This window comes from Hordeum vulgare, chromosome 7H, assembly GCF_904849725.1.
Source record: "Hordeum vulgare subsp. vulgare chromosome 7H, MorexV3_pseudomolecules_assembly, whole genome shotgun sequence".
Taxonomy (NCBI): Eukaryota; Viridiplantae; Streptophyta; class Magnoliopsida; order Poales; family Poaceae; genus Hordeum; species Hordeum vulgare.
This window is the reverse complement of record NC_058524.1, coordinates 98,889,628-98,913,154: the sequence shown is the minus strand read 5'-3', so window position 1 is coordinate 98,913,154 and position 23,527 is coordinate 98,889,628. Positions and strand designations below refer to the sequence as shown.

Here is a 23,527-nt window from a genome sequence, read left to right as displayed (position 1 = left end):
ATCGTTTGAACCTCAGTGCCAAGGATTCGTATAATCCCGTATGTCATTCCCTTTGTCCTTCGGTATGTTACTTGCCCGAGATTCGATCGTCAGTATCCGTATACCTATTTCAACCTCGTTTACCGGCAAGTCTCTTTACTCGTTCCGTAATACAAGATCCCGCAACTTACACTAAGTTACATTGCTTGCAAGGCTTGTGTGTGATGTTGTATTACCGAGTGGGCCCCGAGATACCTCTCCGTCACACGGAGTGACAAATCCCAGTCTTGATCCATACTAACTCAACTACCACCTTCGGAGATACCTGTAGAGCATCTTTATAGTCACCCAGTTACGTTGCGACGTTTGATACACACAAAGCATTCCTCCGGTGTCAGTGAGTTATATGATCTCATGGTCATAGGAATAAATACTTGACACGCAGAAAACAGTAGCAACAAAATGACACGATCAACATGCTACGTCTATTAGTTTGGGTCTAGTCCATCACGTGATTCTCCTAATGACGTGATCCAGTTATCAAGCAACAACACCTTGTTCATAATCAGAAGACACTGACTATCACCGATCAACTGGCTAGCCAACTAGAGGCATGCTAGGGACGGTGTTTTGTCTATGTATCCACACATGTAAATGAGTCTTCATTCAATACAATTATAGCATGGATAATAAACTATTATCTTGATACAGGAATTATAATAATAACTATACATTTATTATTGCCTCTAGGGCATAATTCCAACAGTCTCCCACTTGCACTAGAGTCAATAATCTAGCCCTCACATCACCATGTGAATTACATTGTAATAAATCTAACACCCATACAGTTCTGGTGTCGATCATGTTTTGGCCGTGGAAGAGGCTTAGTCAGCGGGTCTGCTACATTCAGATCCGTGTGCACTTTGCATATATTTACGTCCTCCTCCTCGACGTAGTCGCGGATGAGATTGAAGCGTCGTTTGATGTGTCTGGTCTTCTTGTGAAACCTTGGTTCCTTTGCTAAGGCAATGGCACCAGTGTTGTCACAGAACAAGGTTATTGGATCCAGTGCACTTGGCACCACTCCAAGATCCGTTAAGAACTGCTTCATCCAGACACCCTCCTTAGCTGCCTCCGAGGCAGCCATGTACTCCGCTTCACATGTAGAATCTGCTACTACGCTTTGCTTGGAACTGCACCAGCTTAGTGCACCCCCATTAAGAATAAATACGTATCCGGTTTGCGACTTAGAGTCGTCCGGATCTGTGTCAAAGCTTGCATCGACGTAACCTTTTACGGCGAGCTCCTCGTCACCTCCATACACGAGAAACATCTCCTTAGTCCTTTTCAGGTACTTCAGGATATTCTTGACCGCCGTCCAGTGATGCACTCCTGGATTACTCTGGAACCTACCTGCCATACTTATGGCCAGGCTAACATCCGGTCTAGTGCACAGCATTGCATACATGATAGAGCCTATGGCTGAAGCATAGGGGACGGAGCGCATATGCTCTCTATCTTCATCAGTTGCTGGGCACTGAGTCTTACTCAATCTCGTACCTTGTAACACTGGCAAGAACCCTTTCTTGGACTGTTCCATTTTGAACCTCTTCAAAACTTTATCAAGGTATGTGCTTTGTGAAAGTCCTATCAGGCGTTTTGATCTATCCCTATAGATCTTAATGCCTAGAATGTAAGCAGCTTCTCCTAGGTCCTTCATAGAGAAACTTTTATTCAAGTAACCTTTTATGCTCTCCAAAAGCTCTATGTTGTTTCCAATCAGTAATATGTCATCCACATATAATATTAGAAACGCCACAGAGCTCCCACTCACTTTCTTGTAAATACAAGATTCTCCAACCACTTGTATAAACCCAAATGCTTTGATCACCTCATCAAAGCGTTTGTTCCAACTCCGAGATGCTTGCACCAGTCCATAAATGGATCGCTGGAGCTTGCACACCTTGTCAGCATTTTCAGGATCGACAAAACCTTCGGGTTGCATCATATACAACTCTTCCTTAAGGAAACCGTTAAGGAACGCCGTTTTGACATCCATCTGCCAGATTTCATAATCAAAAAATGCAGCTATTTCTAACATGATTCTGACGGACTTAAGCATCGCTTCGGGAGAGAAAGTCTCATCGTAGTCAATTCCTGGAACTTGTGAAAAACCCTTTGCCACAAGTCGAGCTTTATAAACGGTCACATTACCGTCAGCGTCCGTCTTCTTCTTAAAGATCCATTTGTTCTGAATAGCCTTGCGGCCCTCAGGTAATATCTCCAAAGTCCACACTTTGTTCTCATACATGGATCCTATCTCGGATTTCATGGCTTCTAGCCATTTGTTGGAATCTGGGCCCACCATTGCTTCTTCATAATTTGCAGGTTCATTGTTGTCTAACAACATGATTGACAAGACGGGATTACCGTACCACTCTGGAGCAGCGCGTGATCTCGTCGACCTGCGTGGTTCAACAAAAACTTGAACTGGAGTTTCATGATCATCATCATTAACTTCCTCCTCAACCGGCGTCGCAACGACAGAGGTTTCCCCTTGCCCTGCGCCACCATCCAGAGGGATGAGAGGTTCGACAACCTCGTCAAGTTCTATCTTCCTCCCACTCAATTCTCTCGAGAGAAACTCCTTCTCGAGAAAAGTTCCGTTTTTAGCAACAAACACTTTGCCCTCGGATTTGAGATAGAAGGTGTACCCAACTGTCTCCTTTGGGTAACCTATGAAGACGCACCTTTCCGCTTTGGGTTCCAGCTTTTCAGGCTGAAGCTTTTTGACATAAGCATCACATCCCCAAACCTTAAGAAACGACAACTTTGGTCTTTTGCCATACCACAGTTCGTATGGTGTCGTCTCAACGGATTTTGATGGTGCCCTATTTAAAGTGAATGCAGCTATTTCTAATGCATAACCCCAAAACGATAACGGCAAATCAGTAAGAGACATCATAGATCGCACCATTTCCAACAAAGTACGATTACGACGTTCGGACACACCATTACGCTATGGTGTTCCAGGCGGTGTTAACTGCGAAACAATTCCACATTGTCTTAAGTGAGTACCAAACTCGAAACTCAGATATTCACCCCCACGATCAGACCGTAGGAACTTGATCTTCTTGTTACGATGATTTTCCACTTCACTCTGAAATTGCTTCAGCTTTTCAAATGTTTCAGACTTGTGTTTCATCAAGTAGACATAACCATATCTACTTAAATCGTCAGTGAAGGTGAGAAAATAACGATATCCGCCGCGTGCCTCCACGCTCATTGGACCACACACATCGGTATGTATGATTTCCAACAAGTCACTTGCACGCTCCATTGTTCCGGAGAACGGAGTCTTAGTCATCTTGCCCATGAGGCATGGTTCGCACGTGTCAAGTGAATCAAAGTCAAGTGACTCCAAAAGTCCATCAACATGGAGTTTCTTCATGCGCTTTACACCAATATGACCCAAGCGGCAGTGCCACAAAAATATGGCGCTATCATTGTTTACTCTAACTCTTTTGGTCTCAATGTTATGTATATGTGTATCTCTATCAAGATTCAATATGAACAATCCTCTCACATTCGGTGCATGACCATAAAAGTTGTTACTCATAGAAATAGAACAACCATTATTCTCACACTTAAAAGAGTAACCGTCTCGCAATAAACAAGATCCAGATATAATGTTCATGCTCAACGCAGGCACTAAATAACAATGATTTAAGTTCATCACTAATCCCGATGGTAGTTGAAGTGACACTGTGCCGACGGCGATTGCATCAACCTTGGAACCGTTTCCTACGCGCATCGTCACTTCGTCTTTCGCCAGCCTTCGTCTATTCCGCAGTTCCTGCTTCGAGTTGCAAATGTGAGCAACAGAACCGGTATCGAATACCCAGGCACTACTACGAGAGCCGGTTAAGTACACATCAATAACATGTATATCAAATATACCTGATTTTTCTTTGCCCGCCTTCTTATCTGCCAGATACTTGGGGCAATTGCGCTTCTAGTGACCCATACCCTTGCAATAGAAGCACTCTGTTTCAGGCTTAGGTCCAGCCTTGGGTTTCTTCGGCGGATTGGCAACAGGCTTGCCGCTCTTCTTCGAATTGCCCTTCTTGCCTTTGCCGTTTCTCTTGAAACTAGTGGTCTTGCTCACCATCAACACTTGATGCTCTTTACGGAGTTCAGACTCTGCGACTTTCAGCATCGCAAACAACTCGCCGGGAGACTTGTTCATCCCTTGCATGTTGTAGTTCAACACAAAGCCTTTATAGCTTGGCGGCAGTGATTGAAGGATTCTGTCAGTGATAGCTTCTTGCGGGAGTTCAATCCCCAGTTCAGCTAGACGGTTTGAGTACCCAGACATTTTGAGCACATGTTCACTGACAGACGAGTTTTCCTCCATCTTGCAAGCATAGAATTTATCGGAGGTCTCATACCTCTCGATCCGGGCGTTCTTCTGAAAGATAAACTTCAACTCCTGGAACATCTCAAATGCTCCATGACGCTCAAAGCGACGTTGAAGTCCCGGTTCTAAGCCATACAAGACTGCACATTGAACTATTGAGTAGTCCTCCTTACGTGCTAACCAAGCATTCTTAACATCCTGATCAGCCGTAGCGGGTGGTTCATCTCCTAGCGCAGCATTAAGGACATAATCCTTCTTTCCAGCTTGTAAGATTAGCTTAAGATTACGAGCCCAGTCTACAAAGTTGCTTCCATCATCTTTCAACTTAGCTTTCTCTAGGAACGTATTAAAATTCAGGATGACACTTGCGTGAGCCATGATCTACAACACAAATATATTCAAAGTGGACTTAGACTATGTTCAAGATAATTAGAGTTCAACTTAATCAAATTATATGCTAAACTCCCACTCAAAAAGTACATCTCTCTAGTCATTTGAGTGGTTCATGATCCACTTACACTATCCCAAGTCCGATCATCACGTGAGTTGAGTATAGTTTCAGTGGTAACCATCCCTATGCTAATCATATCAACTATATGATTCATGATCGACCTTTCGGTCTCATGTGTTCCGAGGCCATGTCTGCACATGATAGGCTCGTTAAGCTTAACCCGAGTGTTCCGCGTGCGCAACTGTTTTGCACCCGTTGTATGTGAACGTTGAGTCTATCACACCCGATCATCACGTGGTGTCTCGAAACGACGAACTGTAGCAACGGTGCACAGTCGGGGAGAACACAATTTCGTCTTGAAATTTTGGTGAGAGATCACCTCATAATGCTACCGTCGTTCTAAGCAAAATAAGGTGCAAAAAAGGATTAACATCACATGCAATTCATAAGTGACATGATATGGCCATCATCACGTGCTTCTTGATTTCCATCACCAAAGCACCGGCACGATCTTCTTGTCACCGGCGCCACACCATGATCATCCATCAACTTGTTGCCATCGGGGTTGTCGTGCTACTTATGCTATTACTACTAAAGCTACATCCTAGCAAAATAGTAAACGCATCTGCAAGCACAAATATGTTAGTATAAATACAACCCTATGGCTCCTGCCGGTTGCCGTACCATCGACGTGCAAGTCGATATTTCTATTACAACATGATCATCTCATACATCCAATATATCACATCACATCATTGGCCATATCACATCACAATCATACCCTGCAAAAACAAGTTAGACGTCCTCTAATTTTGTTGTTGCAAGTTTTACGTGGTGACCATGGGTATCTAGTAGGATCGCATCTTACTTACGCAAACACCACAACGGAGATATATGAGTTGCTATTTAACCTCATCCAAGGACCTCCTCGGTCAAATCCGATTCAACTAAAGTTGGAGAAACCGTCACTTGCCAGTCATCTTTGAGCAAAGGGGGTTACTCGTAACGATGAAACCAGTCTCTCGTAAGCGTACAAGTAATGTCGGTCCAAGCCGCTTCAATCCAACAATACCGCGGAATCAAGAAAAGACTAAGGAGGGCAGCAAAACGCACATCACCGCCCACAAAACCTTTTGTGTTCTACTCGAGAAGACATCTACGCATGAACCTAGCTCTGATACCACTGTTGGGGAACGTCGCATGGGAAACAAAAATTTTCCTACGCGCACGAAGACCTATCATGGTGATGTCCATCTACGAGAGGGGATGAGTGATCTACGTACCCTTGTAGATCGTACAACAGAAGCGTTAGAGAACGCGGTTGATGTAGTGGAACGTCCTCACGTCCCTCGATCCGCCCCGCGAACAATCCCGCGATCAGTCCCACGATCTAGTACCGAACGGACGGCACCTCCGCGTTCAGCACACGTACAGCTCGACGATGATCTCGGCCTTCTTGATCCAGCAAGAGAGACGGAGAGGTAGAAGAGTTCTCCGGCAGCGTGACGGCGCTCCGGAGGTTGGTGATGATCTTCTCTCAGCAGGGCTCCACCCGAGCTCCGCAGAAACACGATCTAGAGGAAAAACTATGGAGGTATGTGGTCGGGTAGCCGTGAGAAAAGTCGTCTCAAATCTGCCCTAAAAGCCCCATATATATAGGAGGAGGGAGGGGGACCTTGCCTTGGGGTCCAAGGGATCCCCAAGGGGTCGGCCGAGCCAGGGGGGAGGACTCTCCCCCCCCCAAACCGAGTCCTACTTGGTTTGGTGGGAGGGAGTCCTTCCCCCTTCCCACTTCTTCCTTTTTTTTTCTTTCCTTTGATTTTTTTTTCTCTTGGCGCATAGGGGATTGGTGGGCTGTCCCACCAGCCCACTAAGGGCTGGTGTGACCCCCCAAATGCCTATGGGCTTCCCCGGAGTGGGTTGCCCCCCTCCGGTGAACTCCCGGAACCCATTCGTCATTCCCGGTACATTCCCGGTAACTCCGAAAACCTTCCGGTAATCAAATGAGGTCATCCTATATATCAATCTTCGTTTCCGGACTATTCCGGAAACCCTCGTGACGTCCGTGATCTCATCCGGGACTCCGAACAACATTCGGTAACCAACCATATAACTCAAATACGCATAAAACAACGTCGAACCTTAAGTGTGCAGACCCTGCGGGTTCGAGAACTATGTAGACATGACCCGAGAGACTCCTCGGTCAATATCCAACAGCGGGACCTGGATGCCCATATTGGATTCTACATATTCTATGAAGATCTTATCGTTTGAACCTCAGTGCCAAGGATTCGTATAATCCCGTATGTCATTCCCTTTGTCCTTCGGTATGTTACTTGCCCGAGATTCGATCGTCAGTATCCGTATACCTATTTCAACCTCGTTTACCGGCAAGTCTCTTTACTCGTTCCGTAATACAAGATCCCGCAACTTACACTAAGTTACATTGCTTGCAAGGCTTGTGTGTGATGTTGTATTACCGAGTGGGCCCCGAGATACCTCTCCGTCACACGGAGTGACAAATCCCAGTCTTGATCCATACTAACTCAACTACCACCTTCGGAGATACCTCTAGAGCATCTTTATAGTCACCCAGTTACGTTGCGACGTTTGATACACACAAAGCATTCCTCCGGTGTTAGTGAGTTATATGATCTCATGGTCATAGGAATAAATACTTGACACGCAGAAAACAGTAGCAACAAAATGACACGATCAACATGCTACGTCTATTAGTTTGGGTCTAGTCCATCACGTGATTCTCCTAATGACGTGATCCAGTTATCAAGCAACAACACCTTGTTCATAATCAGAAGACACTGACTATCACCGATCAACTGGCTAGCCAACTAGAGGCATGCTAGGGACGGTGTTTTGTCTATGTATCCACACATGTAAATGAGTCTTCATTCAATACAATTATAGCATGGATAATAAACTATTATCTTGATACAGGAATTATAATAATAACTATACATTTATTATTGCCTCTAGGGCATAATTCCAACAGAGATGATCATGTTCTAATAGATAATATCGACTTGCACGTCGATGGTACGGAAACCGGCAGGAGCCATAGGGCTGTCTTTATACTAATGTTTGTGCTTGCAGATGCGTTTACTATTTTGCTAGGATGTAGCTTTAGTAGTAATAGCATGAGTAGCACGACAACCTCGATGGCAACACGTTGATGGAGATCATGGCGTGGCGCCGGTGACAAGAAGATCGTGCCGGTACTTTGGTGATGGAGATCAAGAAGCACGTGATGATGGCCATATCATGTCACTTATGAATTGCATGTGATGTTAATCCTTTTATGCACCTTATTTTGCTTAGAATGACGGTAGCATTATGAGGTGATCTCTCACTAAAATTTCAAGATGAAATTGTGTTCTCCCCGACTGTGCACCGTTGCTACAGTTCGTCGTTTTGAGACACCACGTGATGATCGGGTGTGATAGACTCAACGTTCACATACAACGGGTGCAAAACAGTTGCACACGCGGAACACTCGGGTGAAGCTTGACGAGCCTAGCATGTGCAGACATGGCCTCGGAACACATGAGACCGAAAGGTCGATCATGAATCATATAGATGATATGATTAGCATAGGGATGCTTACCACTGAAACTATACTCAACTCACGTGATGATCGGACTTGAGCTAGTGTAAAGTGGATCATGAACCACTCAAATGACTAAGAGAGATGTACTTTTTGAGTGGGAGTTTAGCGTATAATTTTGGTTAAAGTTAAACTCTAATTATCTTGAACATAGTCTAAGTCCACTTTGAATATATTTGTGTTGTAGATCATGGCTCACGCGACAGTCACCCTGAATTTTAATACGTTCCTAGAGAAAGCTAAGTTGAAAGATGATGGAAGCAACTTTGTAGACTGGGCTCGTAATCTTAAGCTAATCTTACAAGCTGGGAAGAAGGATTATGTCCTTAATGCTGCGCTAGGAGATGAACCACCCGCTACGGCTGATCAGGATGTTAAAAACGCTTGGTTAGCACGTAAGGAGGACTACTCAGTAGTTCAATGTGCAGTCTTGTATGGCTTAGAACCGAGACTTCAACGTCGCTTTGAGCGTCATGGAGCATTTGAGATGTTCCAGGAGTTGAAGTTTATCTTTCAGAAGAACGCCCGGATCGAGAGGTATGAGACCTCCGATAAATTCTATGCTTGCAAGATGGAGGAAAACTCGTCTGTCAGTGAACATGTGCTCAAAATGTCTGGGTACTCTAACCGTCTAGCTGAGCTGGGGATTGAACTCCCGCAAGAGGCTATCACTGACAGAATCCTTCAATCACTGCCGCCAAGCTATAAAGGCTTTGTGTTGAACTACAACATGCAAGGGATGAACAAGTCTCCCGGCGAGTTGTTTGTGATGCTGAAAGTTGCAGAGTCTGAACTCCGTAAAGAGCATAAGTGTTGGTGGTGAATAAGACCACTAGTTTCAAGAGAAACGGGAAAGGCAAGAAGGGTAATTCAAAGAAGAGCGGCAAGCCTGTTGCCAATCCGACGAAGAAACCCAAAGCTGGACCTAAGCCTGAAACGGAGTGTTACTATTGCAAGGGTATGGGTCACTGGAAGCGCAATTGCCCCAAGTATCTGGCAGATAAGAAGGTGGCCAAAGAAAAATCAGGTATATTTGATATACAAGTTATTGATGTGTACTTAACCGGCTCTCGTAGTAGTGACTGGGTATTCGATACTGGTTCTGTTGCTCATATTTGCAACTCGAAACAGGAACTGCGGAATAGACGAAGGCTGGCGAAAGATGAAGTGACGATGCGCGTAGGAAATGGTTCCAAGGTTGATGCAATCACCGTCGGCACAGTTTCACTTCAGTTACCATCATGATTAGTGATGAACTTAAAACATTGTTATTTAGTGCTTGCGTTGAGCATGAACATTATATCTGGATCTTGTTTATTGCGAGACGGTTACTCTTTTAAGTCAGAGAATAATGGTTGTTCTATTTCTATGAGTAACATCTTTTATGGTCATGCACCCAATGTGAGAGGATTGTTCATATTGAATCTTGATAGCAATACACACATACATAACATTGAGACCAAAAGAGTTAGAGTTAACAATGATAGCGCCATATTTTTGTGGCACTGCCGCTTAGGTCATATTGGTGTAAAGCGCATGAAGAAACTCCATGCTGATGGACTTTTGGAGTCACTTGACTTTGATTCACTTGACACGTGCGAACCATGCCTCATGGGCAAGATGACTAAGACTCCGTTCTCCGGAACAATGGAGCGTGCAAGTGACTTGTTGGAAATCATACATACCGATGTGTGTGGTCCGATGAGCGTGGAGGCACGCGGCGGATATCGTTATTTTCTCACCTTCACTGACGATTTGAGTAGATATGGTTATGTCTACTTGATGAAGCACAAGTCTGAAACATTTGAAAAGTTCAAGCAATTTCAGAGTGAAGTTGAAAATCATCGTAACAAGAAGATCAAATTCCTACGGTCTGATCGTGGGGGTGAATATCTGAGTTTCGAGTTTGGTGCTCACTTAAGACAATGTGGAATTGTTTCACAGTTAACACCGCCTGGAACACCACAGCGTAATGGTGTTTCCGAACGTCGTAATCGTACTTTATTAGAGATGGTGCGATCTATGATGTCTCTTACCGATTTGTCGTTATCGTTTTGGGGTTATGCATTAGAAACAGTTGCATTCACTTTAAGATTATATGATGTCTCTTAACGATCGAATCTCGGGCAAGTAACATACCGAAGGACAAAGGGAATGACATACGGGATTATATGAATCCTTGGCACTGAGGTTCAAACGATAAGATCTTCGTAGAATATGTAGGATCCAATATGGGCATCCAGGTCCCGCTATTGGATATTGACCGAGGAGTCTCTCGGGTCATGTCTACATAGTTCTCGAACCCGCAGGGTCTGCACACTTAAGGTTCGACGTTGTTTTATGCGTATTTGAGTTATATGGTTGGTTACCGAATGTTGTTCGGAGTCCCGGATGAGATCACGGACGTCACGAGGGTTTCCGGAATGGTCCGGAAACGAAGATTGATATATAGGATGACCTCATTTGGTTATCGGAAGGTTTTCGGAGTTACCGGGAATGTACCGGGAATGACGAATGGGTTCCGGGAGTTCACCGGGGGGGGGGGGGGGCAACCCACCCCGGGTAAGCCCATAGGCCTTGAGGGTGGCGCACCAGCCCTTAGTGGGCTGGTGGGACAGCCCAAAAGGGCCCTATGCGCCTAGAAAAGAAAATCAAAGAGAAAAGAAAAAAAGGAGGTGGGAAGGGAAGGAAGGACTCCCACCCACCAAACCAAGTCCAACTCGATTTGGGGGGGGGGAGCCTTCCCCCCTTGGCTCGGCCGACCCCCTTGGGGCTCCTTGAGCCCCAAGGCAAGGTCCCCTCCCTCCCACCTATATATACGGAGGTTTTAGGGCTGATTTGGGACGACTTTTCCACGGCAGCCCGACCACATACCTCCACGGTTTTTCCTCTAGATCGCGTTTCCGCGGAGCTCGGGCGGAGCCCTGCTGAGACAAGGTCATCACCAACCTCCGGAGCACCGTCACGCTGCTGGAGAACTCTTCTACCTCTCCGTCTCTCTTGCTGGATCAAGAAGGCCGAGATCATCGTCGAGCTGTACGTGTGCTTTACGCGGAGGTGCCGTCCGTTCGGTACTAGATCGTGGGACTGATCGCGGGATTGTTCGCGGGGCGGATCGAGGGACGTGAGGACGTTCCACTACATCAACCGCGTTCACTAACGCTTCTGCTGTACGATCTACAAGGGTACGTAGATCACTCATCCCCTCTCGTAGATGGACATCATCATGATAGGTCTTCGTGCGCGTAGGAAAATTTTCGTTTCCCATGCGACGTTCTCCTACATTTTTGACCCCACTTGCCATATTATTAACCACTTACTTGTGTGGAAAAAATAACTTGATTGACATTTTTTAATGTTGTTTCGTATAAAGCCTTGTAGCAGTTTCTATTATGCATGATATAAAAAAGCATGTAATAGATTGTGTTTGCCAATTTAAATATGCTAACTTATCGTATTTACATACAACTTTGCCAGAAAACTATTTTGTGAGTTTGTTAGTTTAAATATGTCGAGTTGTCATATTTACAAATGATGACTAATTTTTTTTGTGGTCATCGGTTTTAAATATGTCGAGTTGTCATATTTTCACGCGTAATCACCTATATAAAGAGTTTGTCTTTGCTAGTTTGATTATGTCGAGATGTCATATTTATATGCAATTTTAAAAAAATATGGCGATTAAGTTATTTTTTATCAGACAAGTAAGTACTTACTAATATGACAAATAAGTTCAATAAATGTGGTAAATACGAGTAAAAAAGTTGTCGAAACATGTCGACATGGGATCTAGTTTTAAATATTTCGTCGAAACAAAGTCAACGACGAAAACAGATCATCGATCGAATTAATGGTTTAAGAGATAAAAGTTTTTGAATTCCGATCACTTAAAGATGAAACATTGCATGCATGCATGCATGAGAAGCGAACACAATGCATGCTTAGGCGGTCGCAGCACGGTAATGCCGAGATGCGGCGCTGTTAATTAAATTTTTTCATGAAAGTTCTGCTAGTAATGATTAGATGAAGCAAATTTAACATGTATTGGAACCAAATTTTGCTATCAGTAGAATTAAAAAAAATATTTAATACGAAATAGGAGATTATGAAAATTAGAGAGTAGGAAATAAATATATTTGCAACTTTGGCATTTCTTAATTTTTAGATGCACGACAAAGCAAATTGTTACTTCCTTCGTTTTATAATATAAAAATGTTTTTGATGCTAGTATGTTTTTGATGCTAGTATAATATTTAAAACATTTCTATATTACGGAATGGAGGAGTAGTAAACTAGCACTATTGTACGAGTAGACGAGAATAAAGGCGGGTCGCGTTTCAAATACTACTACACCGTAATTTTTGAATGTGGTAATCATTTTTTTTCATCTATGGTGCTGGTATTTGTAATACTCTCACCGTTTTAAAATAACTGTCTTGACCTTATACTAGATTTAATATAAAATTCTAGTAAGCTTAAGACAGTTATTTTGAAACGGAGGAGTATGTTTTAGCAAGGTTGGTCTAGATGCGAAAGATCGGCCTGGATTAGTATTGAACTATTGATCTCGGCTAGTGATTTCACTAGTCGGTGCGAAGCCCGGATTCGGCCCGCTGCTGCTGCTCGCGTCTCCTGTCCCGTCGTCGGACCCTCGTCCAAGCCGTCATCGTCCTCACCACTCGATCCAGCCTAGCAGCAAGGCGGCAGACGGACGGGAGGATGATGGGGAGCAACAACTCCGGCGGCGCAGGGGGAGGGGGAGGGATGGCCCCGGGCACGGGGGCCGGCGGCAGCGACGGGCGGCACGACGACGAGGCCGTGCTCACCGAGTTCCTCTCCTCCCTCATGGACTACAACCCCACGGTACGCCGCCGCCGCCCTCTGCCCTAATCCCCTTTCCTTATGCCCAGTTCCGTGTTTGATCCGTTGGCGCGGCAGATTCCGGACGAGCTCGTGGAGCACTACCTCGGCCGAAGCGGCTTCCACTGCCCCGACCTACGCCTGTGAGCACCCTCACACCTCCAATTTCTCTCCCGAGAAGGCTAGATGTCTGGATCGGTAGTTAGGCTGAGACCCTTTTGGTGCTCTACGTTAATCTGGAACTGAAATTTCCTAAGATTAGTGATAATGGAGCCACATAGAGTTGTTTTAGCACGCTGTGGTTCTAGTAGTAGTCTGAGAGAAATTACAGTTTCCCCTTCAACTCGGTGATTATTGGTCCACATGAATAACACGTTTTTGTTTTCTTTTGTTTCCTAAATAATTGTGTGGTCTGCAGAACAAGGCTGGTTGCTGTAGCTGCTCAAAAGTTCATTTCAGACATTGCAAGTGACTCTCTTCAGTACGTGAATCCACAACCTCACCAGTTTCTCTTTTCACCTCAATGAATTTCTTCTGTTGGTATGAGCATGTCATAACTCATAGGAATTGCAGTATATCTTGTGCACCTATTTGATATTGCGCTTGCCCTTTCTCTTGAATTAGGCACTGCAAAGCCAGGGTTGCAGCACCTATCAAAGATAACAAGAGCAAACAACCGAAGGTCAATTTACTTCTTAATTAAAAATTCCATGTTACTTCCCTCAACTTCTTTTTCCATATTACTTCTTGCACGAGACCTGGCATGCCATTCTTAGAGTTAACTGATGACATCCTTTATTGTACTTCAGGATAGACGTCTTGTATTGACAATGGATGATCTTTCAAAAGCCTTGCGTGAGGTAAACCATTTTTTCTGTTACATCTTAGTTTTTATTCTATGCAACAGCACACCCTTTACTACCTTTGTCCTCATGTTTGAAGCTCGCATACACAGAATAAAAATTAGCCACTTACATTCTTCGGACTGAATCGAAATTGCTTGATGTGGTTTTGTTCCAAGAGGCAAAAATAAAAAATATCACATGGATTCAGTTTTATATGTTCTACGGACATCTTACAAGTACAAAGACGCCTTACATGAAATCAGCATTTAAGCATAGTTGCACATGCTTGGGATAGGGTGGCAGCCTGACACTTACATGCCTAATTGACAAATGATTTCATATAGTTTTTCCTTCTAATCATGTTTTGGAGGCCATACCGGTGACAGTACATTAACATTGAGTTGTAGGGCCTGTATCTCTATAAGAAGAAACTACACAGGCATCTACTGTTATGGATGCTGTACATCTTCCAAATCAGCAGAAAGCATACAGGGTCATAAGTAACAGGGTTGTAAAGAGATAATTATTACATTGTGTTCTCTGTACTGAAGCAGGTGGAATCACATGTGAATTGATGCCCTAATTAGAAAAGCAGGAAAATAAAGGCAATGTGAATGGTGTTACAAAGGTTAAGATGATAACCATGTCCCAATTAACATGGGTAATGGTGCGATCACTAAAGATTGAACGAGCAGAAGAAGCAATCTAACCACCGCTTTCTGATCATCTTTAGCGAGAATGCTCATGCTTATAACAAACTAACCAAACCATTATTCTCAAAGAATAGGGGCACTTGTCAGATAGTTATAGACTTACAATGTTATTAACTGATTTCCTACAAACCTGTACTGAATACACAGTATGTCTTCTGCCCGCACCTTTTTTGGTTTCTAGTTTGCTACCATCATTATTATAATCAAGTTCTCCGTATGTTTAGTTGCATGCAAGTAGTCAGGATGACATTGATTGTTGGGTTAATTTGATAAATGCCACTCGCTAGTGGATAGGATCAAAGACGAGGCCCGATGTTGGGCAAAGGCTGGGGCCCAGGGACTTAGGGTTGTTCTGCCCACATCCTGGGACGTCCATTGATCGGATCCGTAAACCTGTAAAACTCACCTCCTAGGAGGACCATTCTATGTTTTCAATGAAATGAAACGCAAAGGTCCTTTGCGCTTTCTCGAAGAAAGAAAAAAATGCCACTCGAATTCTGGCGATTCCGAGAAATGCCACTGCAATTTCCAAACTTTGAGAAGTGCCATTTCCAGTGGCATTTTTGGAAGTCTGCAGTGGCGTTTTTGAAGTTTGCAAAATTTGCAGTGGCATTTTTCAAAGTTTGAAAATTGCAGTGGCGTTTCTCGGAATCGTCAGAATTTGAGTGGCATTTATCCAATAATCACTTGTTTGTAATCTTTAGCTTCAGAATCAATCTACCTTCAATCCAAACCTCACACACAAGGGCATGCTTCTCATGCAATATACTAATGATATTGCTCAAGATGTTATATAGAGGGAAATATCCTTCATCCACTTGTCAGACTCAGACATCCTCCTGAAAAATCTTTGTTTGATATAGAAGGATTCTAATTCCCACCAGACATGGTTGTGCAAGTGCAAAGTACCTCTAATTTAAGAACTCTCCCCCCACCCCCCACCCCCCACCCCCACCCACAGAGCACCTCACCATCATGCATGACACCTAGTGTTGCAGTTCCTAAAAATCTTTCTCCTGTTTCGGCTTAGCTGACCCACTTGCCCACAAGCACCACCTAGTCCACATGCCACAAGCACTAGTGATCTGTTTTTAATCTTGTAAAAAAAAGTGATCTGTGTAAAGAGAGCATTTTTGACTTCCATGGCAGGTACTGAAATGGCAATATAGGTCATCAATGTAATTGACTTTGTAACAAGCATGATCATTTTAGGCTAAAACCCTACTTATTTGGTGGTTACTACTGACACATACCAGGCTAAAATCTACTGCATTCATGTATGATATGTTTGCAACTGGTCACTGTATGGTGTACCTGACTGCGCTACTCAGACAATGCAGCACATAGGAGTCTTTTAAAAGATGTCTGCCTAGAGGTGACACCCCCTCACTTGACATATTTAGCCTACCTAGGTAGCTGACTAGTTGGTGATGAGGCTCTAGGTGCCACCCCAACGCCTACCGAGTGCCTAACACTTTTAGAGCTTTTGCATATGAGCATATGTTTCATCTGTGTGATATGCGTTTATTTTTGAAATTGTGCTCGCAGCATGGTGTTAATCTGAGACATCCAGAGTATTTTGCGGACAGCCCATCAGCAGGGATGGCCCCCTCAACAAGAGACGAGTAGAATCGATCGCTTCTACAACGAGAGGACTAGAATCCGTTGTTTCTTGTAAGCATACTAAGTGAACGGTCGTGTCTTTCCCAACTTTATGTAACAGAACCTTATAATCATGTATGCAATGGCAGTTCTTGATGTATTATGGGCCAGTAGTTTGCGGTTGTCACTGTTTGATGCTTACATATAGTATCACCGATTAAGTTCTCCCAGTTACTCCTATCTTGAAACTGTCGACCAGATCAAATTGATTTTGTGTACCACCAAGGTTTGATTCCTGATGGTTGGCTAGCATAGAAAACACCAACATAAACTGGGAGTGAGTGCTGGAGAATGACGATCTGGAGATCAGGTAGGTTACACCCAGCTTTCTATTTTGCCATCTCTACTGCCTTCAAGTCGTCAATGGTATCACTTGTGTGAGTTCCAGGTTAATGGTACCACTTGTCTAGGTGTAATGCTGCCGAAGCAGCTGGGTGGATAATACCGGTGTCAGGAAATATTTCGACAGGCACGGTACAATAGCAGCAAATCACCCTTTTTTTGGGTAGGGTTGGCTGCACCGTACCTCAGACTGCAAGTAGACGTGGGCTGCCCACGGCGCCCACATCCCAAGCCCACTAATTTGCTTACGTGGACGCCCGCGGTACCGTGTCAAAGTTACGTAGGATTTGTGAGCTATCCCACGAAACCCACATGTGTCCACATCCACCACATGCGAGACGCTGGGGATTAGACGAGCGGAGCAGCAGCCGGAGTGCCACCGCTTGCTCCGGCACCATGCGTGCTCCTGCTCCATCGCGACCGTCCTGCCTTGCATGCTGATGAAGGAGAGCTTCTCCGTCGCCATCGCTTGCTCCACTCATGCCTCCATGCGTCCTCCCGCTCCGCTGCGACCTGGGCCTGCGTCGATGGAGGAGAGTTTCGCCAGCGGCGCTGCTAGCTCCGCATCTACACCTCCATGCGTACTCCCGCTCGGCCACGACATGCCCTCCTGCTCCCTTGGAGGTGAGCTTCGTCGGCGCTGCAGCCTCCCTCGGATTGCTACCCGCGGTCCTGTTATATCGATGGGTACTGAATCAAGATGAGGCGAGAGAACAAGGTTAAAATCTGTTTTTTTCCTGTGTTGTCGTAGCGATGCTAAGGATTTGTCTGATTATTTCGTGGTTACTAGAACTTTAGAAAATAATATACAATGTATCTATAGTATCCTCGATGTTTAGTATAGTACCTAGTACTAACTGGTACTGATTGTTGTGAGAAATTTACAGTTAAGGTCTGAACTTGCTTTCTGAAATGAAAGCAGAAATCTCACATCCACCCCAAGATGTGAGCTTGAGCCTTATTTTCTATCTCAATATATTGAAAGACAAACTGCAGATTGAGCAGCATCTTTCATATCTCATGTTAATATTATGTTTGTGATGAAGAATTGGTGTTAAGTGATTGAGCAGCATCTTTCATATCTCATGTTAATATTATGTTTGTGATGAAGAATTGGTGTTAAGTGATTGGAAACGTGTCCATGCTGACACCAACTTGACACCAACTGAAGCATGCTGTGGTGGATGACTGAATGTAGCATAGCGATGCGGGCATGTAGCCTAGATGATGTGAGCATGCAGAAGCAGTATTGACGAGAATCGAAATTGGTTTTAAGTGGGTATGCGGCATCCGCGGACTCTTGTTCACGTTAAATGGGAAGCCCGCATAGTCCCACATAATTATGTGCACATATGCGGCAAGATGTGGGAGGCCCGCAGGTCGTCCCACCTGCAGCCTTAACCGTACCAGCTCGTCATGCTCGGAACAGTGGAACGAAGGCATCAGGGCATCTCCATGGACCGGAGGGACCGGTTCATGGACATGGATGTGCGAATCGGTGATTTAACCGTAGCCACCTATTCAAACCGGATTTCAACTAACCGAACAAATTACATCAAACGTGTCAGAATTCATCAACTCATCAAAGTTTGAATAGAAAATAGCCCAAATCATCCATAAATAGCATTCACATACATAGCGCAACAGTAGTTCAAATTCACTGAGATCAACGGGCTATTCAACAAGTTTTTCATGGATACATTATGTTGTTCCATACTGTCCCTTAATCTTTATCCAACAACGTATGGTGTGAATGGTTTGCCCTCTGACCTATAGTACACCGCTCGCGTGCAGACTACACAATATGAACAATAAAATTGAGTGAATGAATCAATCAGTTAACATGTAGAGCAAGAAGCAAATTTTATGATCTCTATGGTTACCACGCGGAATGGCACATTGCCGCCAGTTGATCAACCTCGTCACAAAACTTCCTGATGAAGTTGTGGATGATGTACCATTGATACACTAGCGACTTGACATTGCCTTCATGGATGATGTGCATGCCATCGGACGCAATGTGCTTTCGTGCATGAAACGAACCATGCACACGTTGTCAAAAGGCCCCCTTCTGCTCCTGCCTACTAAGTCAGTAGATGCGGCCAACCACACATCGCACAACAACTCATCCTTCTTCACCGAGTATCTCATCATCCTTCTTACTCTAAGAAGCGACATGAAGTTCAAAAATAAATTGAATGTCACTTGACCGAACACATGTTGGGTTTGGTGTCCACAATAGACTGAATCGATAGGGGGGCGTCCGAGGGTACCTGACTGCGGACAGACCCTAAGTAGATGACGCTGTAGTACAAGAAGAGCTTGGGTGGGGGATGCAGACGTCAGACAATGCCTAGGCGGCGACCGGAGAGGTACATCGGTGATGGCGGACGAGGAGAGTGCGGATGCAAAACAAGGGGGAGCAGGCGTGGAGTGGAAGAGAATAGGAACGGAAGGGAGGATTTAGTGTGCCGATGGTGTCGGAATCCTGCGTGGCGGACCAATAAGGTACCTCTAGACAGCTCGGTCCGGACTGATGCGAGTGTTTTGAGGATTGATGTTTTTTTTTTTGAGTTGTTGATTGTTTTTTGAGACAGCTATCCGCTTTTTCCAGGTGGTTTTGAGGGTCGGCGTTGGAAATATTCGTTATCCACATAATCTATGCTACCTTTGGATTAGCTAGTATGTTTTTTTTTTGTGACATGCACGTAAATCAACCAAACTTGATTCAGCCCGAACTTGCTCAAAGAAGAAACAAATGTTATAATCGATGGAGTTCAAATGATTTGCAAGAGAAAATTTACATCACAACATAGTAACAACCAATCTTATGGGCGATAGTGAACTGGATAGCTTATTTAGCTTGCTAGTCTCTATTTGATAGACGTCAAGCATGTTGCGCTAAAATCTATGTTAACAAGATTCCTATATTTAATCTCTACATAAATTTTATTTTAAAATGAGTATTATACACACTAGATGAAACCAAACATCTAGATGAGCATATACCAGATACAAATTGTATGTATATATAGTTGAATCATGATATGTTTACTGTTGATCTATATTATTATGGATCTATTTATGAATATAAAAGAAACCTTCATCATACACCTTATATATTTTGTCTATCTGTAATAATCGTGAAAGGGACTTCCAATAACGTTATAGTATAACACTAACAGCATTAACTCAAAACCAACACCAGGCTGAAACTTTTAGAAACCAAAGGCACCAGCCGCCGCAGGCGGCCTTCCTCCATTGCTGGTCTCCTCCAAGCACGAGTACAAGACAGTGACAACGTGCACGATCCCAGTTCCAGAGCCTACCACGCCGGCAAGGCCTGCCAGAAGCTTAAGTGCACCAATGCACAGTCCTACAAGAAACGCTGCCTTGCCGACATAGCACCTCCATAGCTCCAAAGGAACAGAGTCCTGCTGGGGAACTGTTACATTTCGTCGCTCCTGTAAAAAGAACAAGAGCGATCGACAAGTAAGATTACTAGTTTACTACTCCCTCCGTCCCAAATAAGTGACTCAACTTTATATTAGCTTTAGTACAAAGTCGACTCACTTACTATATATAGTACTACTAAGAGATGCATGCAGGCTCTCTAGTCTCCTTATAATCTTAGGTTAACTTACCCCGAGCAACCTGCCAACGTACAACTCTGAATGTGAACAAACACTGAAAAAGGACAGTGACAAAAGGCCACACCCCAGAAGCTGCCACAGCGCATAAACCAGTGTGTGGAATGGGTGTCTTCCTATGTCAGCCAAGCTTCAGTTCCAGGAGGAAACATTTTACATGTCATGTAAAACTTTCAATTCAAAAGTTTCAATGGATCATAGCCTACTAGTTCTATATTTTTAGCTCATCGCCCACAATGCTTTCTTATAGAAAACGTGATTATGGGTGCATACTAACGTTGGTGGTGTAGTAACGTAGTAGGCTAAGCCACTGACTGGAACTGCTTGCCCAAAATATGTCCTTAATTTTCCAAAAAGGTTCTGGCGATTAAAAATTGTTTCAAATTCCAAAAAAAATTGTTTTCAAACTTACTTCATAAATTTTAAAAAATGTTCTACATTTTTTAAATTGTTCTTGAAATTCAGAAAATGTTTTTGCGTTAAATTTGTAAAAAAGGAAAAAAGGAAAGACAAAACAAACCAAAAAGGGAACTAAGAAGAATGAAAAAAAAAGAAATGGAAAAAATGAAAAATATAAATTATCAGATTTTTTTGTGACAAAAACCGAGTTGGACTGGCACGGAACGGAAAATCCTATTCGGCGAATTCTGCGGCGAATTGCCTAGGCTTCGCATAGCTGGGACGGATGCAAGAGACACATATGGGCCGGCCCATTTCCAGCATTGCCCTGCCGGTTTTGGGAACATTCTAGACTTTTCTCAGTCTATTTTTTTTTTGATTTTGGTAATTTATTAAAAGATTCTCTGAACCTTTTTTTCTTTTTTCTTTATTCTGTTCTGTTTGCTTTTTTATCTGTTTCTATTTGAAAAAATGTTTCAGAATTTAAAACATGTTTCGGAATTTGAAAATTGTTCTGGGATTTGAAAAAATGTTCCGGAATATAAGAAAATGTTCCGGAATTTGATAAAATCTTCCAGAATTTGAAAAAATGTTTCGGAGTTTTTATCAAAATGTTTCGGATTTAAAAAAAATGTTGCGAAATTTGAAAAATATTTAGGAAGTTGAAAATATGTTCTGGAATTTTAAAAATGTTTCAGAATTTAAAAAAATGTTCTCGAATTTGAAAAGTTTTCTGGATTTATCAGGCTGGAGAAGGGCCATAATAACTTTGGAGCAAAGTTGATCAAATTCTTTGCCCAAAATGCCATGGTTCTTGAAGAAATGCAAATTGACGGTGGTAACGGGAAGATGCGCGATCACATAAACTGCAATATTGAAAGATGGCTTTCTAGCTCGTCCAATGACATCAAGACGAGCTTCACAGTCTTGCCCCTTGAGAGGCGAAATCATGATGATATATAGGTATTCTTATGCAATCTTTGGGTTTGAGCTAGCTACATTCTTTTTTCATGGAAGAGAGGATTATTCTTGTGTAATCTTTGGGTTTGAACTCGTTAGGAAGAGAAAAAAGATCGAAATATTGACAATACTTCTCATCAGCTAGTGTATCAGCAATCATGCTTATAGGACACCGGAACAAGTTGAGCTCTAGATTGGCAATTGGGTTGTGGCTGAATGAAAAATAGATGGAGCTTGTGGAAGCTAAGAACCAGCTAGAGATGGTAGAAAGCTGAGAAGACCAAAGATTCTGTTTGGCAAGGTTGGTGAGCCTGAAATGCCCCAGTGTGCTCAAGATGATGTTTAAATTGTGATTTGGCATTAGTTATTCGATTATGATGTATATTTTTAGCACCTAATTTAAACAAAAAGGTTTATTTTTTTTACTTTATTACAATAAATGTTTTTAGTAATTATATTTTTATTGAGCATCAAATAAATTTTGCAAGTTATTTTTCACATAATTATTTACTAGTACTAGATTAGCAATATGTGGATGTCGTCAAATAAGAAACTAAACAAAAGAACTTTTCTCAAGGTACCTCGGTCCATGCTCTCTCTCTCTCTTTCTCTCCCTAGACAGTGATTGATCCCAAGAATTTATTAGGGTTTATCTTTAAACATGAGCATGCAAATATGTACGGAGTTCTCTTCCCACATATATTGCTAGGCGATATTTCTCATTTATTCAATATTCCTTTTATGGTTGTTATTGGCTCATGAATCAAAAGAGATATTCCATTCCATTCAAAATTCATGAAACTCTTCGGGAACTGGGAACATATTTTTTTGAGTAATCAGAGATTCTTATTCAACTGCAACATGTTACAGTCGGCCAATACAAGATTGGACATAAAGCCCGGCCCCTGATGCAACCACACAGTGGTATGGGTCATGCGGGCATAATTATTAATTAGCGAGGCAATGCGCAACCTATTTTCTAATCTTGCGAACTTCATAGGTTTAAAATTCCTAACCACTAAAAAATTCTTAATTTCCTTAACTGAATTGTCAAAAGGCGTTTTGATGAGCGAAGTGCCCGTCAGAGATGAGAGAGGTACCACAGAATCAGATTGCAAATTTCCAATAGTAACGGTATATTTGGCCATTGGAGAGGTAGGTTCGTCCCTTGCAATATTGATTGAATTTTTGCTTCTTGGCATTGTTTGTTGTAGTAGAAGTAAACTTGACACACAGCCAAAACTATCTCTCTAGTGTCTCTCCCGAGGACCATACCCTCGCCTGTAGAACCAACTGGGTGAAAAGATCCATCGACCGACAATGCCAATCGGCCGACGATGTTATCCACGGGGGTCTCGTGCACGGATCCCGTTGAGCATTTTAAATGTTTGAAAAATCCCAGAAAATTTAGTGCATTGACATAACATTAATGTATGTTGTCACAAAAAATTAAATCAAAATTCGAAACATTGCTTGAGATAAAAATGAAAAATTTGACATCAATGTGCTAACGGGCCAAATCTGAAGCCCAACTTGTGTTATGTACTATTCAGTGTCAAATTTATCACTTTTATCTCAAACAATGTTTTGAATTTTTGTGACAACATACATTGATGTTTTGTCA

At 43.1% G+C, this 23,527-nt stretch overlaps 1 protein-coding gene across 1 annotated transcript; it reads left to right on the top strand.

Moving 5' to 3' along the window:
• The first annotated feature begins 13,032 nt into the window (after positions 1-13,032).
• On the top strand, positions 13,033-16,648 carry LOC123411364 (transcription initiation factor TFIID subunit 10-like). Its single transcript, XM_045104293.1, has 6 exons — positions 13,033-13,335; positions 13,411-13,475; positions 13,751-13,813; positions 13,957-14,014; positions 14,142-14,192; positions 16,439-16,648. The coding sequence occupies exons 1-6, from the start codon at positions 13,192-13,194 to the stop codon at positions 16,517-16,519; spliced, it is 462 nt and encodes a 153-aa protein (XP_044960228.1). The 5' UTR covers positions 13,033-13,191; the 3' UTR covers positions 16,520-16,648.
• The last annotated feature ends 6,879 nt before the right edge of the window (positions 16,649-23,527 follow it).

Coding starts and splice junctions, on each gene's coding strand:
- LOC123411364 (XM_045104293.1), top strand. CDS start 13,192: ATGATGGGGAGCAACAACTCCGGCGGCGCAGGGGGAGGGGGAGGGATG. Junction 13,336..13,410: donor TCATGGACTACAACCCCACG/GTACGCCGCCGC, acceptor TTGGCGCGGCAG/ATTCCGGACGAGCTCGTGGA. Junction 14,193..16,438: donor TTTCAAAAGCCTTGCGTGAG/GTAAACCATTTT, acceptor TTGTGCTCGCAG/CATGGTGTTAATCTGAGACA.